This window comes from Morus notabilis, unplaced genomic scaffold, assembly GCF_000414095.1.
Source record: "Morus notabilis unplaced genomic scaffold, ASM41409v2 Scaffold902, whole genome shotgun sequence".
Classification (NCBI taxonomy): Eukaryota; Viridiplantae; Streptophyta; class Magnoliopsida; order Rosales; family Moraceae; genus Morus; species Morus notabilis.
Genome location: NW_010365273.1, coordinates 507,882 through 525,154, shown reverse-complemented (window position 1 = coordinate 525,154; position 17,273 = coordinate 507,882). Strand labels below are relative to the sequence as shown.

The 17,273-nt window shown below is 29.4% G+C and overlaps 1 protein-coding gene across 1 annotated transcript; it reads left to right on the top strand.

Annotated features, from left to right (window-relative positions):
• The first annotated feature begins 2,946 nt into the window (after window positions 1-2,946).
• LOC112093459 lies at window positions 2,947-16,544 on the top strand. The gene is made up of 4 exons (XM_024171939.1): window positions 2,947-3,228; window positions 14,470-14,763; window positions 15,731-15,780; window positions 15,959-16,544. The coding sequence occupies exons 1-4, from the start codon at window positions 2,947-2,949 to the stop codon at window positions 16,029-16,031; spliced, it is 699 nt and encodes a 232-aa protein (XP_024027707.1). The 3' UTR covers window positions 16,032-16,544.
• Window positions 16,545-17,273: the final 729 nt, after the last annotated feature.

Here is a 17,273-nt window from a genome sequence, read left to right as displayed (position 1 = left end):
CTCCACGTGCTTGGGCCGCGGGCTGAGAAGTTGAGGCCCAGCCCTAGTCCATTACACGTGTCGTGCCGGCCCGGCCCGTAACAGTAACGAACCGGGCCGTGCCGAATCATGCACTATTACGAGCTGGGCCGGGCCGTCCATGGACGGCCCGGCCCATTTGACACCTCTATTTGAACCAAGATAAAATCTCTGTTTCAGGAAAAGAGAGAAGAGAATTCTAAGGTAGGAGTTTTGCCCTATAGGCGTCATAAATTCTTTTTGTTATTAAATTAGATTTAACGTATGATTTATGAGTGTGAGTAAATTATCCAATGTGATTGTATAATCGACTTACCCAATCTAATCCAATTTAACAAAAGTTAGATCTAAATATCATTAAACTGAAAAAATTAAATGTATAATATATATTTTGAATAGATTAATTATTATTTTGTTTATATAAAGATTAAAAATAATATGACAAAGTCGAAAGATTAGTAATCGTATAGTTTACTAAATGTAACCTTTTTATATATGTGTGTAACATCGTTCATTTATACGTATAATTGTTTTTGTATGTATTGGACTATATTTATTGAATATTACACTAATCCAGATGTTGGACTTAAGACTATCTAAAATATGTCTTCTAAATTTTTTTCAGTATTTAAAAAGAAAAATTGCTATGCATGTGTCTTTGTTGCTATTTCTTATTAGACGTACTAATGTTCGTTTGTCTAAAATTTTTTTATTTTTATTTTTTATTTATTTTTGGTTTGAATGCCCCCTTGGGCCCCTACCCACCACACAGCCACCCCCTACCCCCCACACACACCCAACCTCACACACACACAAGTTGCTAGGGCCCCAGGTTCAAACCTGGGACCTAGGCCCCCAGCCTTATCTTAAAACTTGTATCACTTGTATCTGCTGGCTTTTACTCAGTTTTAAAGTTGCAGTTGATAGTTGATGACTTAAGCCTCATTCACTTCACATATTTAAGTTTTTAATTTAATTTAAAATGTGATATTTTTTAAGAGTTTTTAACTGTAATAGAAAAAGTTAGATGTGATATTTTTAAAAAAATTTTAACTGTAAAAATCTAAAACTAAAAACTCAAATGAATAAGGCCTTAGTGTTATAATTTATTGTAATATATTTGAAGATATATCATATATGCTTAAATTTTGGTTTTGGATAATTGTTTGGATTGGATTAGATGCTTAAAGGAATCAAAACTTTCTAAAATTTTTTTTTTTTTTTAAATCAACCTATTACTTTGTGTGTCTCAAATACTATACATATTTATGATTGTTTTTATATTTAAATGATATGAGAATTTAGACTCAAGTTTATTTATTATCCTTTAGACACCGTCAGCATCTCAAAATCTAATATATAATTTGGATTGGCTATAGTGAAATATTTAGAGAAAGTTGGTGAGCTTACCTTTTAAATATATTATTCTAAAATTTTTATCTTTTATTATTAATTAATACATTTTTTATTAATATAACTTTTTGACTAAAAAATATTAATTAAGTGTATAAAATTTAAAACTCATACATTTCATGAGATATTTATTTATTTTTCCTAAGATTGGATTTATGCTCATCCTTAATGTCCAAGTTAAAGTAGTCTATTGCAGGATACTAAAGTGTTCTCATTCATTCATAGGACAATTCGTTAAAATCTAATTGAATTATTGATAGTACAAACTAATATTTCTTTCTTTCTTTTTTTCTTTTTTTGCTAAATAAAACAATATCTCTTTTACGAAGAAGAAGAGAGTATATATATGTTGCAATCGCAAAAGGAAGAAAAACAAAAATCTCATGTTATTTGGTCAAGGGAACAGAAATATAAGTAAAAATCATGATGTGGTTTGAAGCACATTGCTATACAAGTAAATATTTGGTCAAAGGGAACAGAAATACGTAAAAAAAATAAAAATAAAATAAAAAAAAACCGAGGCAGTAGGCAATGGCAACTAGTCCTAGGTCCAAACTGAGATGCACAGAACTGAGAAAGTGATAAGATCGGTTTCCTGAATTTGACTTCATAATATTGACTACATTTATTAGGTATTAGACTGAATAGACATCTCACGTTACACAGCATTTGGCTGCATTCATTTATTTTAATGAATGACTATTATTGCAACCTCCAGGCACAGTACTGTGTACTGTGTTTAACTCCTCTCATGAGATTTTTCTTTTTTTTTTTTTAAACCTTTTTGAACACTTTTACTGCTTGATGGTTTCATCACCTGAGTGAGATTGGGTTTACGATCAAGGTTAGGGTTTGCTAACAGGGTTGGACGTTACGGGTCACAGTTTTGGATTGGAGGTCGGGGTTGGAGCCGTGACAGAGTTTAGGGCTAGGTTTGGACTTTGGAGTCTGAGTTTGGTATTGAGAGTAGGTGCAATATGATATAGAATAATACACCACTCTTTGCTCTACGTTAGTGGTGAAATTTTGGGTCGGCGGGTAGAGACCCATGGCTGCCCGTCCACGCACTAGGGTGGGTTCGGGCTCGGGCTGCCCGAGAAACAACACCATGGCGGAAGCTCGCCGCCGATTTGCCCATCCCAATCGTCGACTGCCAATTTTTTTTTTAATTTTTCCCTCCGGCCCGAATACTTGAAGCCCGCTAACGGCTACTTTTTTTCAAAATATTCGTCTGACCCGACCCGCCGCCCGAGAGCCCGATCTCCAACGGCTCTTTTTTTTACCCTTGCCCGATTTTCGGCCCTAACCCGACTAGCCGAATTTGAAAGTAGCCGTTGGATCTGAATTTTGGGGGAAAAAATTAATTTTTTAACCCAAAAATTTTCCTATAAATACCCCCATCCCCCCAAACATTTTCCTCACTCAAACTCTCTCAATCTCTCTCATAATTTTTTTAAAAACTTACACAATATCCTAAAGCTCTCTCTCTCAAATCTCTCTCGTAATTTTTATATAATGAATTCTTTTGGTTATGGTGGTATTCCTGTTGATGCCCAAGTCCAACAGAATGTGGAAGGACAATTTCCTACTAACAAATTTATTATGCATGAATCACAAACACAACCAACTGAGGAACCTGTAAATCCGAGCCATAGTGGACGTAGTGGTGGTCGTGGTCGTAATGGTGGTGAGCGTGGAGAAGAGACAAGTGCAAGTGTTAGTGCAAGTGTTGCAAGCTCTAAGAGGAAATACAAGCGCATTTCGATAGTTCGGGAGCACTTCGACACAATTGAGGAGGTCGACAATGACGAGAACACTAAACACATAGCTCAATGTAAATTTTTTTTTTTTAAATTATAATGTGACACTAATCACGGCACAACACACTTGAGAAGACACTCTGAAAGGTGTCTTCAAAAGCGTGGCCAAACCGGCAGAGCCGAACTCTGCCAAACACAATTATCTTTTGATCGCACAACCGGTGGTCTAACCACTTAGAAATACGATCCGCAAGTAGATAGTATAGAAGTTGCGCGAATGATAGTTGCATTAGATCAACCACTTAGTTTTGTAGAGCATCCTAATTGGCAGCGATATATTAAAGTTGTACATAATCCTAATGCACAGTTTACCTCAAAAATTACTCTTAAGAAAGATTTGTTAAAAGTATTTAAACAAGAAAAAGAAGCATTAATAAATCTTTTACACTCTACTAGCGATTGCGTTGTGTTAAAGGCAGACATTTGGTCTGCCACTACCAACAAAGATTATTTATCAGTAACCAGACATTACTTTAAAGGCTTCGAGTTAGATAAGAGAATATTAGGTTTTAAATGTGTTCTAGGATCACATAACGCCGATTTAATTTATAATAGAATTTTAAATGTAATTGATGAATATAGATTAAGAGATAAAGTGATGGCTATAACATTAGATAATGCTAGTGAAAATACTATAATAATTGAATATTTCAAAAATTATTTAAGTTTGTTCGGTGATGGTGATATTTTTCACCAACATTGTGCATGCCATGTAATTAATTTAATTGTTAGATCTGGTTTAAAATCAATGGCTATTCATATAAAGGCAATTAGAGATAGTATTGCATGGATTCAGGGTAGTAACTCAAAACAACAAGAATGGTTTAGGTTCTTACAAACACTAAATCTAACTCCTAGACCATTAGCCCTAGATATGCCTATAAGATGGATGCTATAACAAACTATATTAGTGCAAAATTAGGAGTAGGACACATAGGCACATATGATTGACAAATTGCCGAAACTTTGTATCAATTTTTAGGTAGGTTTGATGAAGTTACTTTAAAACTTAGTGGAACATATTACCCAACATCACATTTAGCTTTAGGTGAACTTTTAAGAATGAGTATTTTATTTAGTGAATTTAGGAAGGACCCACTTTTAGCAGTTCATATAGCTTCTATGGAAAAGAAATTTAAAAAATATTGGTCTAAATTACCAATGTTGTATGATTTCGGTACTATTTTTTATCCTAAATTAAAATTAGAAGGTTTAGAAAACGTAGGTGAATTTTTAGGCATCGATTGTTCTGACAAATTTTTGAAAATAAAGGAAAAAATATTTTCTCTCTATAGCAAATATGAGAATAGGTTTAGAAACACAAATTCTGGAGTACAGGAACCGTAACAAAGAGATGAAAACTTGCATTCATTCATGAATATTTTCGGGTTGAAGAAGAAGAAGAAGACGACTAAAATAGAAGCTGAGAGTGGATCTTCATCAAAAGGTGGTGGCGGCGGCGGCAGCTTCAATAAGCTTATAATGTACCTCAGCGAGAGCTTATTAGTCGACGGTAGTAGAGAATTATTTGATTTAGTTCAATGGTGGAGGGCACGAGCATTAACTTGGGCCGTCCTAACTCGAATAGTAATGGATATTTTTTTTATCCCAGTTTTCACTGTTTCATCCAAACAAGCCTTCAGTACGATCGGACGAATACTTGAGGAATGCTGAAACACATTGCAAAAGGACATTGTTGAAGCTTTAGTGTGCATTAAGGATTGGGATCGTGCTGATCAACATTTACAAGACACAATTTCTCCGGCAAGTTAGGAATGGATAGATGAATTTAATAGATTAACATTTCGCTTTGAAGGTGATCCTTCAGCTTCAAATTAAATTATAATTTGTAAATATTTATTTTCTTTGGACATTGTAATTGTAATATTTAGACTTTGTAAGTTCAAAAAATTTATAATTCGTCACAAAATGATTGCACTCTTTTTTTCTTACCAAGTTTTTATCTCAATTGAGTTTTTCTTGTTAAGGTTTTTAACAAGGCAATCATGAGTTATAAATTTAAAAATTAATATACAAAATTAATTTTTTAAATTGTGTTAATAGTGTGTGTTTGATTAGGGCCGGTAATCTGGGTAACGACACGACAACACGACTCAAAAACTACACGAATTTTGCGGGTTAGGGTTGAGAAAAAAGATGTTCGGGTCAGAATTGGGTCGACCTGAAATTGACATGAAAAACAAGGGTCAATTTCGGGTTGGACCCGCCTAATCCGAACAGGACATGAAACTCGTAAAAAACTAAAAAATACATATATTTTTTATTACATATTTTTTATTTTATTATGAACTTATGATATCATGATAGTTACACTCAAAATCTTATACTATTATTTGCTTAATTTCAATGGATGTTATTGTATTTTAGTGTGTTATAAATTTTAAGTTATTTTTAATATGTAAAAAATTAAATAAAAGTATACAATTTTCATGTCAATTTTGAGTTCACAGGTTAATTTCGTGTCACGTGTCATTTTCGTGTCGTGTCGTGTCAACCCATAAAGTGGTCGTGTCGTATTCGTGTTGTGATTTTTAAAAAATTTCGTGTCACGGGTCGTGTTCGGGTTGACTGTAAATTTATAAAGAAACGATCAAAACACGACACGAACATGACACGTGAAACAAATTGTCACCCCTAGTGTTGATTTTAGTTTTTATATAATTTTAATACAAAATAACTTAATAATTATTTATATACCAATACAATTAATAAATAATAGTATATTATATATAATGTATATACAATATTAAAAAAATTAAATAATATAATAAAAAATATATTTTTTCAGGCAATTCTGGCGGGCTCAGGCTGCCCGACAGGGCTCGGGCAGCCAAAACCAAGCCTGCGGCCTGTCTAAGGGTATTTTCGGGCTCGGGCAGGCGGCCTGAATTCTTCGAGTGGGTGGGTTCGGGTGTCAGGTTCAAATTCAATCTTACGACCTGTCCAAAGTTCCAGCACTACTCTCTGTATCGATTAAAAAAATATTTTAAAAGGACTAAATAAAAATGAGAAAAAAAGACTATGAAAATAGACTTAATTTTATAATTAAATTTTATTAATAAAAAGGAAACTAAGGGCTTGTTCTTTTGCAAGTATTCTTGAGTTAAGTTTTTGAGTTGAGTTTGAGTTATAACTTGAGTTAAAGTTGTAACTTGAGTTTGCGTTTGGTTGTGTACATTTAAGTTATGGTTTGAGATAAGAATCTTTTTGAGTTTGTGTTTGAGTAAGTCAAAACTTGAATTTATATTTAGATAGTATTTTAATAAAAACTCAATGCTGATGAAAAATTTTAATAGGGTATATGGGTCTAGTTTTATTCATCTTTTCGTTGGCAACGCAGAGAAAAAAAAATCATATCAATCAGAATTAAAGCGAACAAGTTATAGCATTTTTAAGAATAGAAAAAATACTGTTCATTAACTTGAGTTTGAGTTTCTGAACTCGAGTTGAAGGGGAAACTTGAACTCGAGTAGTCTCAAACTCGAGTTTAAACTTAAAAGAACATGAACTCAAATAAAATTATAACTCGAGTTTTTTTTTTTAATTTTTCGCTCAAAAGAACAAGCCTTAATAGTATTTCTTTTTTTTAACTCCCCACGCATCTCTTATCCTACATCCCACATGTCATATTTTTAAAATATAAATTATTAATATTTTGAAATTTATAACAAAACCCTGGACGAGGGCTTCCCCCCTCAAGTTTACGTGTGTGTGTGTGTATTTCCGCTTCAAAATCTATATATTTGTCTCAAAGTACATTATAATCCCTAGAAAAAAATGTAGGGCCTGTTCTTTTGGATTGTAATTTGAGTGTAGTTTTTAAGTTGAATTTGAGTTATAACTTGAGTTGAAGTTATAATTTGAATAAAGTTGAGTAAAGTTAAATAAAGTTAAAACTTAAAAGAACATGAACTTGAATAAAATTGAAACTCGAGTTGTCTTTTTTTTTGAGTTTTTTGGACAAAAGAACAGGCCCGTAAAAACTTGATTATTTAGTTAAAGATTAATGGCCAACAATTAATTATATAATATATTAATGATAGATTAATTAATAATAAGTTATTAAATATATAACTAATAATTAATATATTACTTAATAAATAGTGGATAAATAAAAAATAATAATTACTCAATTAATAGTCAATATTATAATAATTAATTATGTAATATGCCAATAAATAATAAATAATAATTGATAATTAGCAATTCATCATTATTTAAAGAATAATTATCAAAAGTTCATCATGCAATATATTAAATAATAGATTATTAAATAAATTTTAGTAAGTAAATAACTAATTATTTAATTATGTAACTAAAAGTTAATTATATAAATAGTAAATAGAATATAATATATTATTTATATACTAATTAATTATTTTTTTCTTAATGTACTTATTAATTACTTATAAATTAATAAATGTAAATACATTAGTAACATAATAATTACGTATAACTGATTATTAATTATTATTTATAATTATTTAGCATACTAATTCATTAGATACTAATTCATTAGATGTAGAATTGAATTACCAATATATTTATTAATTATAATATATCAATTATTATTTTATTATCAATATAATAATTTTTATTACTAAATGATTATTAATTATTAATTACTTAATATATTAATTTAAAATTATTAATTATATTTACTTAAAATAAAATTTCATAAATATATCAACTATAAATTTATTTTTTAATTATACTCAAAATAATTTCATAAATTACCAGCTAAATGAAGTTTTAAAATTAATCTTAAAATAATTTTTAAAACAATCTCTGAAAACAAAATCATTTTCTTCCTTATCTTCCAAATACAAACCTAGCAGTAGCACCTGTTCTCTCTCCTCTCCTCCCTCTCTTTCTCTCTCCTCAGAACAGGATCTACAACACGTCGTTGTCTAAGAAGAAGAAGAAGATGACGACGATGACTCAAGGTCAAGAAGAATCTGAGAGTGGATCTTTATCAAGAGGTGGCGGCAACAGCGGCGGCTTCATTGAGTTAATTGCATACCTGAGTGAGGGCTTAGTTGTAAACAATTGTGAAATGTTTGATTTGGTTCAGTGGTGGAGGGCACGAGCATTAACTTGGCCGATCCTAACACGACTGGCAATGGATATTTTTTTCGATCCCAGTCTCCACTGTTGCAGCCGAACAAGCATTCAGTGCAACCGGCTGAATACTTGAAGAACGGAGAAACGCATTGCAATAGGATATTGTTGAAGCTTTGGTGTGCATCAAGGATTGGGATCGTTCCGACCAACACTTACACGATACAATCTCACCGGCAAGCCAAGAATGGATCGACGAATTTAATAGATTAACTTTTAATTTTCAAGACGATCCTTCTGCTTCAAATTAAATTTTATTATTATAATTTATAAATATTTATGTATAGTGTTATTGTAATCTTGTATAGACTTTGTAAGTTCGTCAAATTTATAATTCGTCCTACAATGATTGCACTTTTTTTTTCCTTACTAAGTTTTTATCCCAATTGGCTTTTTCTTGGTAAGGTTTTTAACAAGGCAATCATGAATTACAAATTTAAAAATGAATAAAGAAATAATTTTTTTATATAGTTCGTGTGTTCATTTCAAATTTCAAATTATAATATATATATATATCTATAATAATATATAAATATATAATATAAAAAATATTTAAAAATTAGGGCATTTTCGGTCGGGTTCGGGCAGCCCGATCGAGCACAGGCAGCCAAATGCTACCTGATGCCCGTCCAAGGAAAAAATCGGGTCGGGCAGCCCAAAAATTCAGGAAGTTCGGGCTCAGTCATCGAGTAAAAATTCAGACTTTTCGGTGGTCGCGGGCGGCCCGTCCAAAGTTTCAGCACTAACTCCTTATGAAGCCATTAAGGAGTCATCTAGTTTACTTGCTGGTGTTATTGAAAAGGTGTCTGCACATTTAAGTCGCACTATCGGTGAAGACATAATGGAAAAACATAGCTGGATGGAAAAACATTGAATGATATATTGGTTCATTTTTATTATTAACAGGGGTAAAGTGATAATTTTACTCGATACATATTATGCTAGATTTAAAAAATGATCATATTTGAGCATGTGATAATTTATTTTACATAAAAAAAATTAAATATTATTTTTTTTTACTATTGAAATATTTTTTAAATTTTATCCTTCAAATAAAAAGTTTTTTTTCAATATTTATATTATTCTTTTACTATTTTAATTAATTAAATATTGAATTACCTGATGATTATTAATCAAGGATATTTTTATCAAAATACAGTTTCTTTTCATTTAATTACGTTGTCAACCAAATAGCATAATCCTCATTCAGGTACTGATTCCATAACTCCAACCAAACTAAAGAATCTAATTATGATTCTAGCACATTCTAATTCCATTCCATTACTATGCTCATTACTATTCTCATTACCATTCCGCCACTGCAACCAAACACATTTTGTATTTTGTTTAGTATTTCTTAATATTTATCACTAAATGAGATTTCATTCTCTGCTATCTTTTAGTGATTGGTCTTAAACTATTTTCTAAAAATTATGTTCTATTTCTTTATTTTAATTTAATAAATATTGATCATTTTATTTTTCTAAACAAAAAGTATAATTTTTCCTCTTTTATTTAGGTATAATAGTTGATGAATGTATATTAAAAGGTTGTAGATAAAAAAAAAAGTTAACCTTATACTTAATTTTAGTAAGGACTATATATCTACATTTTGATTAACTTTGATTTTTATGAAAATGATAACACTTTTAAGACCCGTTTAATTCACTTATTCGAGTTTTTAATTTGAGTTGAGATGTGACTTTATGTGAAAACTTTTTACTGTAATAAAAAAATTATATGTTATTATTTCTGAAAACTTTTTACTGTACTAAAATTCAAATTATAAACTCGAATCGGTAAAATAAATGAGACCTTAATTAAATTATATGTGACTAAAATTTTTGCAAACACATTTGGGCTGCACTAGCATTCGATAACGTGTGAACCAAACACTAGAAGCAACAAACCCCCAAAAATGTTACTCATATCAAGTCTTCATCGTTCATTTCACCGATTCAAGTTTTCAGTTTTAAGTTTCTACAGTAAAAAATTTTTTAAAAATATCACATCTAACTTTTTTTACTACAATAAAAAATTTTAAAAAAATATTACATTTCAATTCGAATTAAAAATTTAAATTCACAAAGTAAACAAAATCAACTCTCGTTAATCACATTTATTGGCCTCGTCACTGACAAAAAAGCCTAATTATATCATTCAATCACTGCTCCAAAAAGTCGCACGGAAGTATATTAACTTTTTTTGTTATTTGTTGTATGACAATTATTTTTTGTCTTTTTTGGTTTTGTATTTATGTTTTTTTGGCTAATCATTTGTAGGTCTTATTTCTATTTTTTATTGGATTGATTTCTTCTTTTTTTTTTTTTTTCATTTTGTTCGTTTTCTTTTCTTTGCTTATGCTCGTTTACGATTTTTTGTTCCTGTTGCCATTTTGTCTTTTTAATCATAACTCAATTGATAAATTAATTATGTTGCCATTTTTTCATTTATTATTATTTTTATTTATTTTGCTTTGTATTTTTTTCTCTGAAACGTCCTTTATTTAAAAAAATGTTATCGAAAATTTTCTTTATGTGTGAAAAAAAGGCTCCATGCATAAAGTTTCAACCAAAAAAAGAGATATCCAAATGATAATATTAAAGTAATAATTTAAAATGAAATGGTGGGTTTAAAAATGTAAACGAAGTGGTCAGGAATTAACAATCCTAGGAAAATAGTTTGGAGTAAATTTTTAATAAGTGAAATAAGTAAAAAATAAATTTTATCATTTTAAAATGATGCTTGGTATGTATTTAAAAAAAAGTGTACAAAGAATAAAGAGTATTTATATAAATAGAATCACCCTATACGATAGAATATAATAAAATACGGTGTACTAAATATGCCTAAAGTGAATTTTTACAATAGGTATCAGTTTCATGGAAAGTAAATCCAAATGACGTTCTGGTTATAAGATAAAGGAAAATCACGTATATAACAAAATAAAGCTAAAGTCTTAAAATAGCAAAATGAATCATATTAGCAACAAAAAATAATGTATATATAACATAACATAAAAAGCAGCAAAATGACATGTATGTATAATTATATTAGCAGTACTTAATCAAGATACTAACTTGCTTTTAACTGATGTGAAAGTTTATGGAATTCTCCTAATAATTTGAACGATTATGGAAATAGAAAAGAAATTTCATTTTTTTTAATGCTAATGCGATCTAACTTTATTATTATTATTATTATTATTGAACTAATGTGATCTAACTAATATATCCACTATAAGAATAATCACTTTAAGAGACTAAATTTTTTGTTACCAAAAAATGTTTGGTAGCAGAAAACACACTTTTTGTTATCAAACTTTGATAGCTGAAATTATCAAGACTTTAGTTATCAAATCTGGTAGCAAAAAATACACAATCCGGTACCAAATATAATTTAGTAATAAATAACATGTCGGGAAATGAAATTTGATTTCCTCCAATAATTTTTTACTACCAAAACAATATTTGGTAATAAAAACATTAAGATTCTGCCACCAAAATTTGGTAGCAAAATATTATTTTTTTACTACCAAACATGTTTTGGTAACAAAATGTTGGCGGGAAGTAAAATTTTTTCTTGCCCGATGTATTTGCTACCGAATTATTTTTGGTAGTAAAACATATAACATTTGATACCAAGTGTTGGAAGCAAAATATAACTATCTGTCACCAAAATTTAGTAGTGAAAAATCAAATTTTTGCTATCAAAAAATATAATTTTCTGGTACCAAATTTTGGTAGCAGAAAACTAGATTTTGCTACCAAATTCATATTTTAGTGGCGAAAAGGCGTTTTTTGCTACTAAAAATTGTGTTTGGTAGCAAATCATTTAAAAACTTTAAAACTTATATTTTGTGTTTATATTGGTTTTTTTTTAGTTTTCCATGAATATGTCCTATATTAAGTTTTAACAATCATCCAAGTATATTTTGTATAACAATTATTTGATAATTTAAATATTTTGTATAGGTGTAACAAGAGACACGTTCATGTGTGTGTATATATATATATATATGTGTGATCTTGTTAATTAAGTATATGTTCTACATAGAGTAGTATATAATCTTGCTATTTAATTGATTTTTACCTTTGAATAATGTATTTCAATTTCAAAACTATATTTTTGTTATAATGTTACTAGAACAATTATTCTAAAATAATTTTTGTCATTAAAATGTTTTTTTATTTATTTTTAACATATGTCTTTCTAGTACCAAATTCAAATTTGATAGCAAAAAATATGCTTTCAGCTACCAAAATAATGTTTGGTAACAAAAAATATAATTTTTTGGTACCAAATTTTGATAGCAGAAAACATGATTCTGCCACCAAATTCATATTTTGGTGGCAAAATGGCATTTTTTGCTACCAAAAGTTGTGTTTGGTAGCAAATAATATAAAAACTTTAAAACTTATATTTTGTGCATGTATTGTTTTTTTTTTTTAGTTTTCCATGAATATGTCCTGTATTAAATTTTAACAATCATCCTAGTATATTTTCTATAACAATTATTTGATAATTTAGTTATTTTGTGTAGGTGTAACTAAAGACATGTTCATGTGTATATATATGTGATCTTGTTAATTAAGTATATGTTCCACATAGAGTAGTATATAATCTTGCTATTTAATTAATTTTTACCTTTGAATAATGTATTTCAATTTTAAAACTATATTTTTGCTATAATGTTAGTAGAACAATGATTCTAAAATAATTTTTGTCATTAAAATGTTTTGTTTAATTTTTAACATATGCCTTTTTGGTACCAAATTCAAATTTGGTAGCAAAAAATATACTTTCAGCTACCAAAATAATGTTTGGTAAGAAAAAATATAATTTTCTGGTACTAAATTTTTATAGCAGAAAACATGATTCTGCTACCAAATTCATATTTTGGTGGCAAAATAGCGTTTTTTGCTACCAAAAGTTGTGTTTGGTAGCAAATCATATAAAAACTTTAAAACTTATATTTTGTGCATGTATTATTATTTTTTTTTAGTTTTCCATGAATATGTCCTATATTAAGTTTTAACAATCATCCTAGTATATTTTGTATAACAATTATTTGATAATTTAGTTATTTTGTATAGGTGTAACTAGAGACATGTTCATGTGTATATATATGTGATCTTGTTAATTAAGTATATGTTCCACGTAAAGTAGTATATAATCTTACTATTTGATTGATTTTTAACATTGAATAATGTATTTCAATTTCAAAACTATATTTTTTGTTATAATGCTACTAGAACAATGATTCTAAAATAATTTTTAGCATTAAAATGTTTTTTTATTTATTTTTAACATGTCTTTCTGGTACCAAATTCAAATTGGGTAGCAAAAATATGCTTTCGGCTACCAAAATAGTGTTTGGTAACAAAAAATATAATTTTCTGGTACCAAATTTTAGTAGCAAAAAACATGATTCTCCTACCAAATTCATATTTTGGTGGCAAAAAAATATTTTTTGCTACCAAAAATTGTGTTTGGTCACAAATCATATAAAAACTTTAAACCTTATATTTTGTGCACGTATTTTTTTTTTTTTAGTTTCCATGAATTTGTCCTATATTAAGTTTTAACAATCATTATAGTATATTTTGTATAATAATTATTTGATAATTTAGTTATTTTGTGTAGGTATAACAAAAGACATGTTCATGTGTATATATATGAGATCTTGTTAATTAAGTACATGTTCTACATAGAGTAGTATATAATCTTTCTATTTAATTACTTTTTAACATAGAATAATGTATTTCAATTTCAAAACTATATTTTTTATTATAATGTTATTAAAACAATGAGTTTAAAATAATATTTGTCATCAAAATATATTTAAAAAAAAATTTAATATATGTTTTTCTGCTACTAAATTAAAATTTAATAGCAAAAAATATACTTTTAGTTACCAAAATAATATTTGATAACAAAAAAATATAAATATTTACTACTAAATATTTGGCAACAAAAAAAGAACAAAATTTTTGTGGGAAAAACATTTTAACCTACCTTCCTGAAAATTCAAAACACACCCACACGTTTAATTAAAAATCCCTATACTCGGCAGATCCATCCCCAACGTCCTTATTCCCTTTCTTCACCATCTTCTTCAGAAACTCTCATCGGCCCTCTTCTCCAGACGCCGCTCCTCCTCCGCCGCCTTCCAGTCCTCAAGAAATTCTCTGTAGCTCTAGATCTCTCTCTCGCTCCTCTCTCTAGCCGCTTCTCGCCGTCGCCGACTCTGATTCTCACTGTCGCCGCTCCCGATTCTCGCTGCCGCCGCCGATTCTCGTCGTTGCCGCCAGTTGCCGAAAAGCCAGAGACATCTCTCCTCACCATCAACACCTCCTCCTTCTTTCTGGTCAGTTCTCTCTCTCTCTCTCTCTCTCTGTCTCTCTCATCGTGGAAATTCTCTGTCTGCAAGTATTGGCATTGTTTCTGGCAATGAAATTTCAGCTTTGAACTTTGAAAAATGATCATGGGTTCCACTGCACAGCACACATGGACATAAGGCTTAATAATAACAAAAAGAAGCATATGGATAAAATAAATGTACAGGAATAAAATGAGGCCCCCAAGTATAACAAAAAGCATCTCTGACATTAGGATCAAGCATATTCACGGTGGGTTGAAAGAGAAAATAAACATGGGTTTTTTGCCATGAAACTTCTGTGGTACCGGAAGAGTGGTGAATGGCAATGGGTTCACTTTATTATACATTTAAATCTGTATTATTTAAACCAGTTGCACTTGCCCAAAAAAACAGGCAGCACTTACAAATATTCAAACTTCAATGGCTTCTCCAGCCAACTAATTAGAGCATCAATTTCCACACTAGTTTAAGGTTTCACTTTAGGGGTACTTGTAAATTAATTTCACAATCTGTATTCTTCGACAGCACCATAGTTATTCTTTCACCAGTATTCTTAAGAAGCACCAAATCGAAAGGGAAACAAGAAGCAACATACTAGGCCTCGCATTTTTATTGACTATAGATTTCAAAAGAAAGGCAAAAAGTTGGTATTAAATTAGGTCTACCCACTTCGGTGTTCAAAATTTAAACAAAAAACTTGAAATGATTAATCGATTCTAGTCACATTTGATATTTGTTTGCATTTATTTAGTCGGCAAACATTAGACACCAATATTTCTTGAGGATCTATTTGATTTAGATTTTGAGGCGTATCCACAATTGAAAGACATTGTGCATCAATATTTCTATAAGCGCTTTAAAGGTTATTGATATAGGTGCCACAAAAAATATCAGGCCATTATTGAGGAAGGAAAAAATCTATTACAACATTTACTAAATCAATACATTAAATCAGATGATTGGGAGTGGATGTGCATCAATTGGTTTGGCGATGATCAATGACAGGTAAAATGAACAACTTAATTGTATTATGAGACATTTGTTTGAGAATGTGGTTTTGGATATGCAAATTGAACCAATATATGTGGTTTTGGATTTTCTGGGTTGAAATTGTAGGGGAGATGATGTTGAAATTTCTATCATATTTTAATGCATTTAAATGTCTCTTTTTTCATTTATACAGAAAAAAGCACAGGTTGTTGTGGAAAATCATTTCAAAAAGCCAGCAGGTTATTTGGGTGGCTCAAGATCTATAGTTCAACATTTAGAGGAAGTTCATGTAATTAGTTTTCACCCACTTAAGTATATTACCACTTGAAACCATAATTACTAAACACTTTATCATTTCGTTTGATTTTGTATTTTTTTTTCTCTAACTTGAAAGTTTATAACATTTCGCCTAATGCAAGAACAAATGATCAAGATTCGCAATACTCGTTTAAGTGAAGTACCAAAGGAGTCAAAACTTGACTCTGATGCGGAAGAAGAAATTTACTGTCAAGTTTTATCAAGTGTGGCATAGGTCTTGTGACTCTTGTCTAAAAATAGCGTCACAAGCTCGCAAATTTAGAAGGTCGGGATATAAAAAGCTTCAAAATGAAGTTCAGGAAAACAATCGTCGTATGTCGGATATGGAAATTCTAATGAAGCAATAACAATAGTTTATTCAAAAGCTACTTCAACAGATAAATTCGTCATCAGATCATCCTGGACATTCCGTCCCAAGAAGAGAAGATCATTCGCCACCGTCACCACCGGTCTCAGTTTGTTAGAGCGTTTACTTGTAATATTAAGATTTTACTAGTATAATATTTGCATAAGTGTTTGGATTTGCTTAAGTATGATTATTTTAGTATTTTGTTTTGATTTTAATATGTATTGAAATATTTAGAGATTTTTAAATTAATATTTGATATTTTATTTATATATATTTTTAAAAAATACAGTTATATAAATTTGTTTCAGTTTTGGTGACTAAAAAAATTTGATAGCAAAAAATTAGTTATTTGTTACTAAATATTTAGTACCTGAATCTTGTACTTTTCATTATCAAATATATTTTACTACTAAAAATTTGGTCTTTAAATCTCATATTTTTCGCTACCAAATATTTTTTACTATCAAATATTTGGTTACTAAATCTCGTATATTTCGCTACTAAATACAATTTGATAATAAATATTTGGTTCCTAAATCTCATAGTTTTTGCTATTAAATACCTTTTATTACCAAATATTTAGTGACTGAATTGCGTATTTTTTATTACTAAATATATTTTGTTATTAAAATTTCAGGGTCCTAAAGCTTACATTTTTTGCTATAAAAAACCTTTTGCTATCGAAATTTTTGGTCCCTAAATATCATACATTTTGTTATTAAATATATTTTGTTACCAAAATGTTTTTTGGTAGTAAAAACTATGTGCTACCAAAAGTTTAGTTACTAATATTTTTTACTATGCACTTTTTGTTACTAAAATTTTTTAATAACAAAAACAT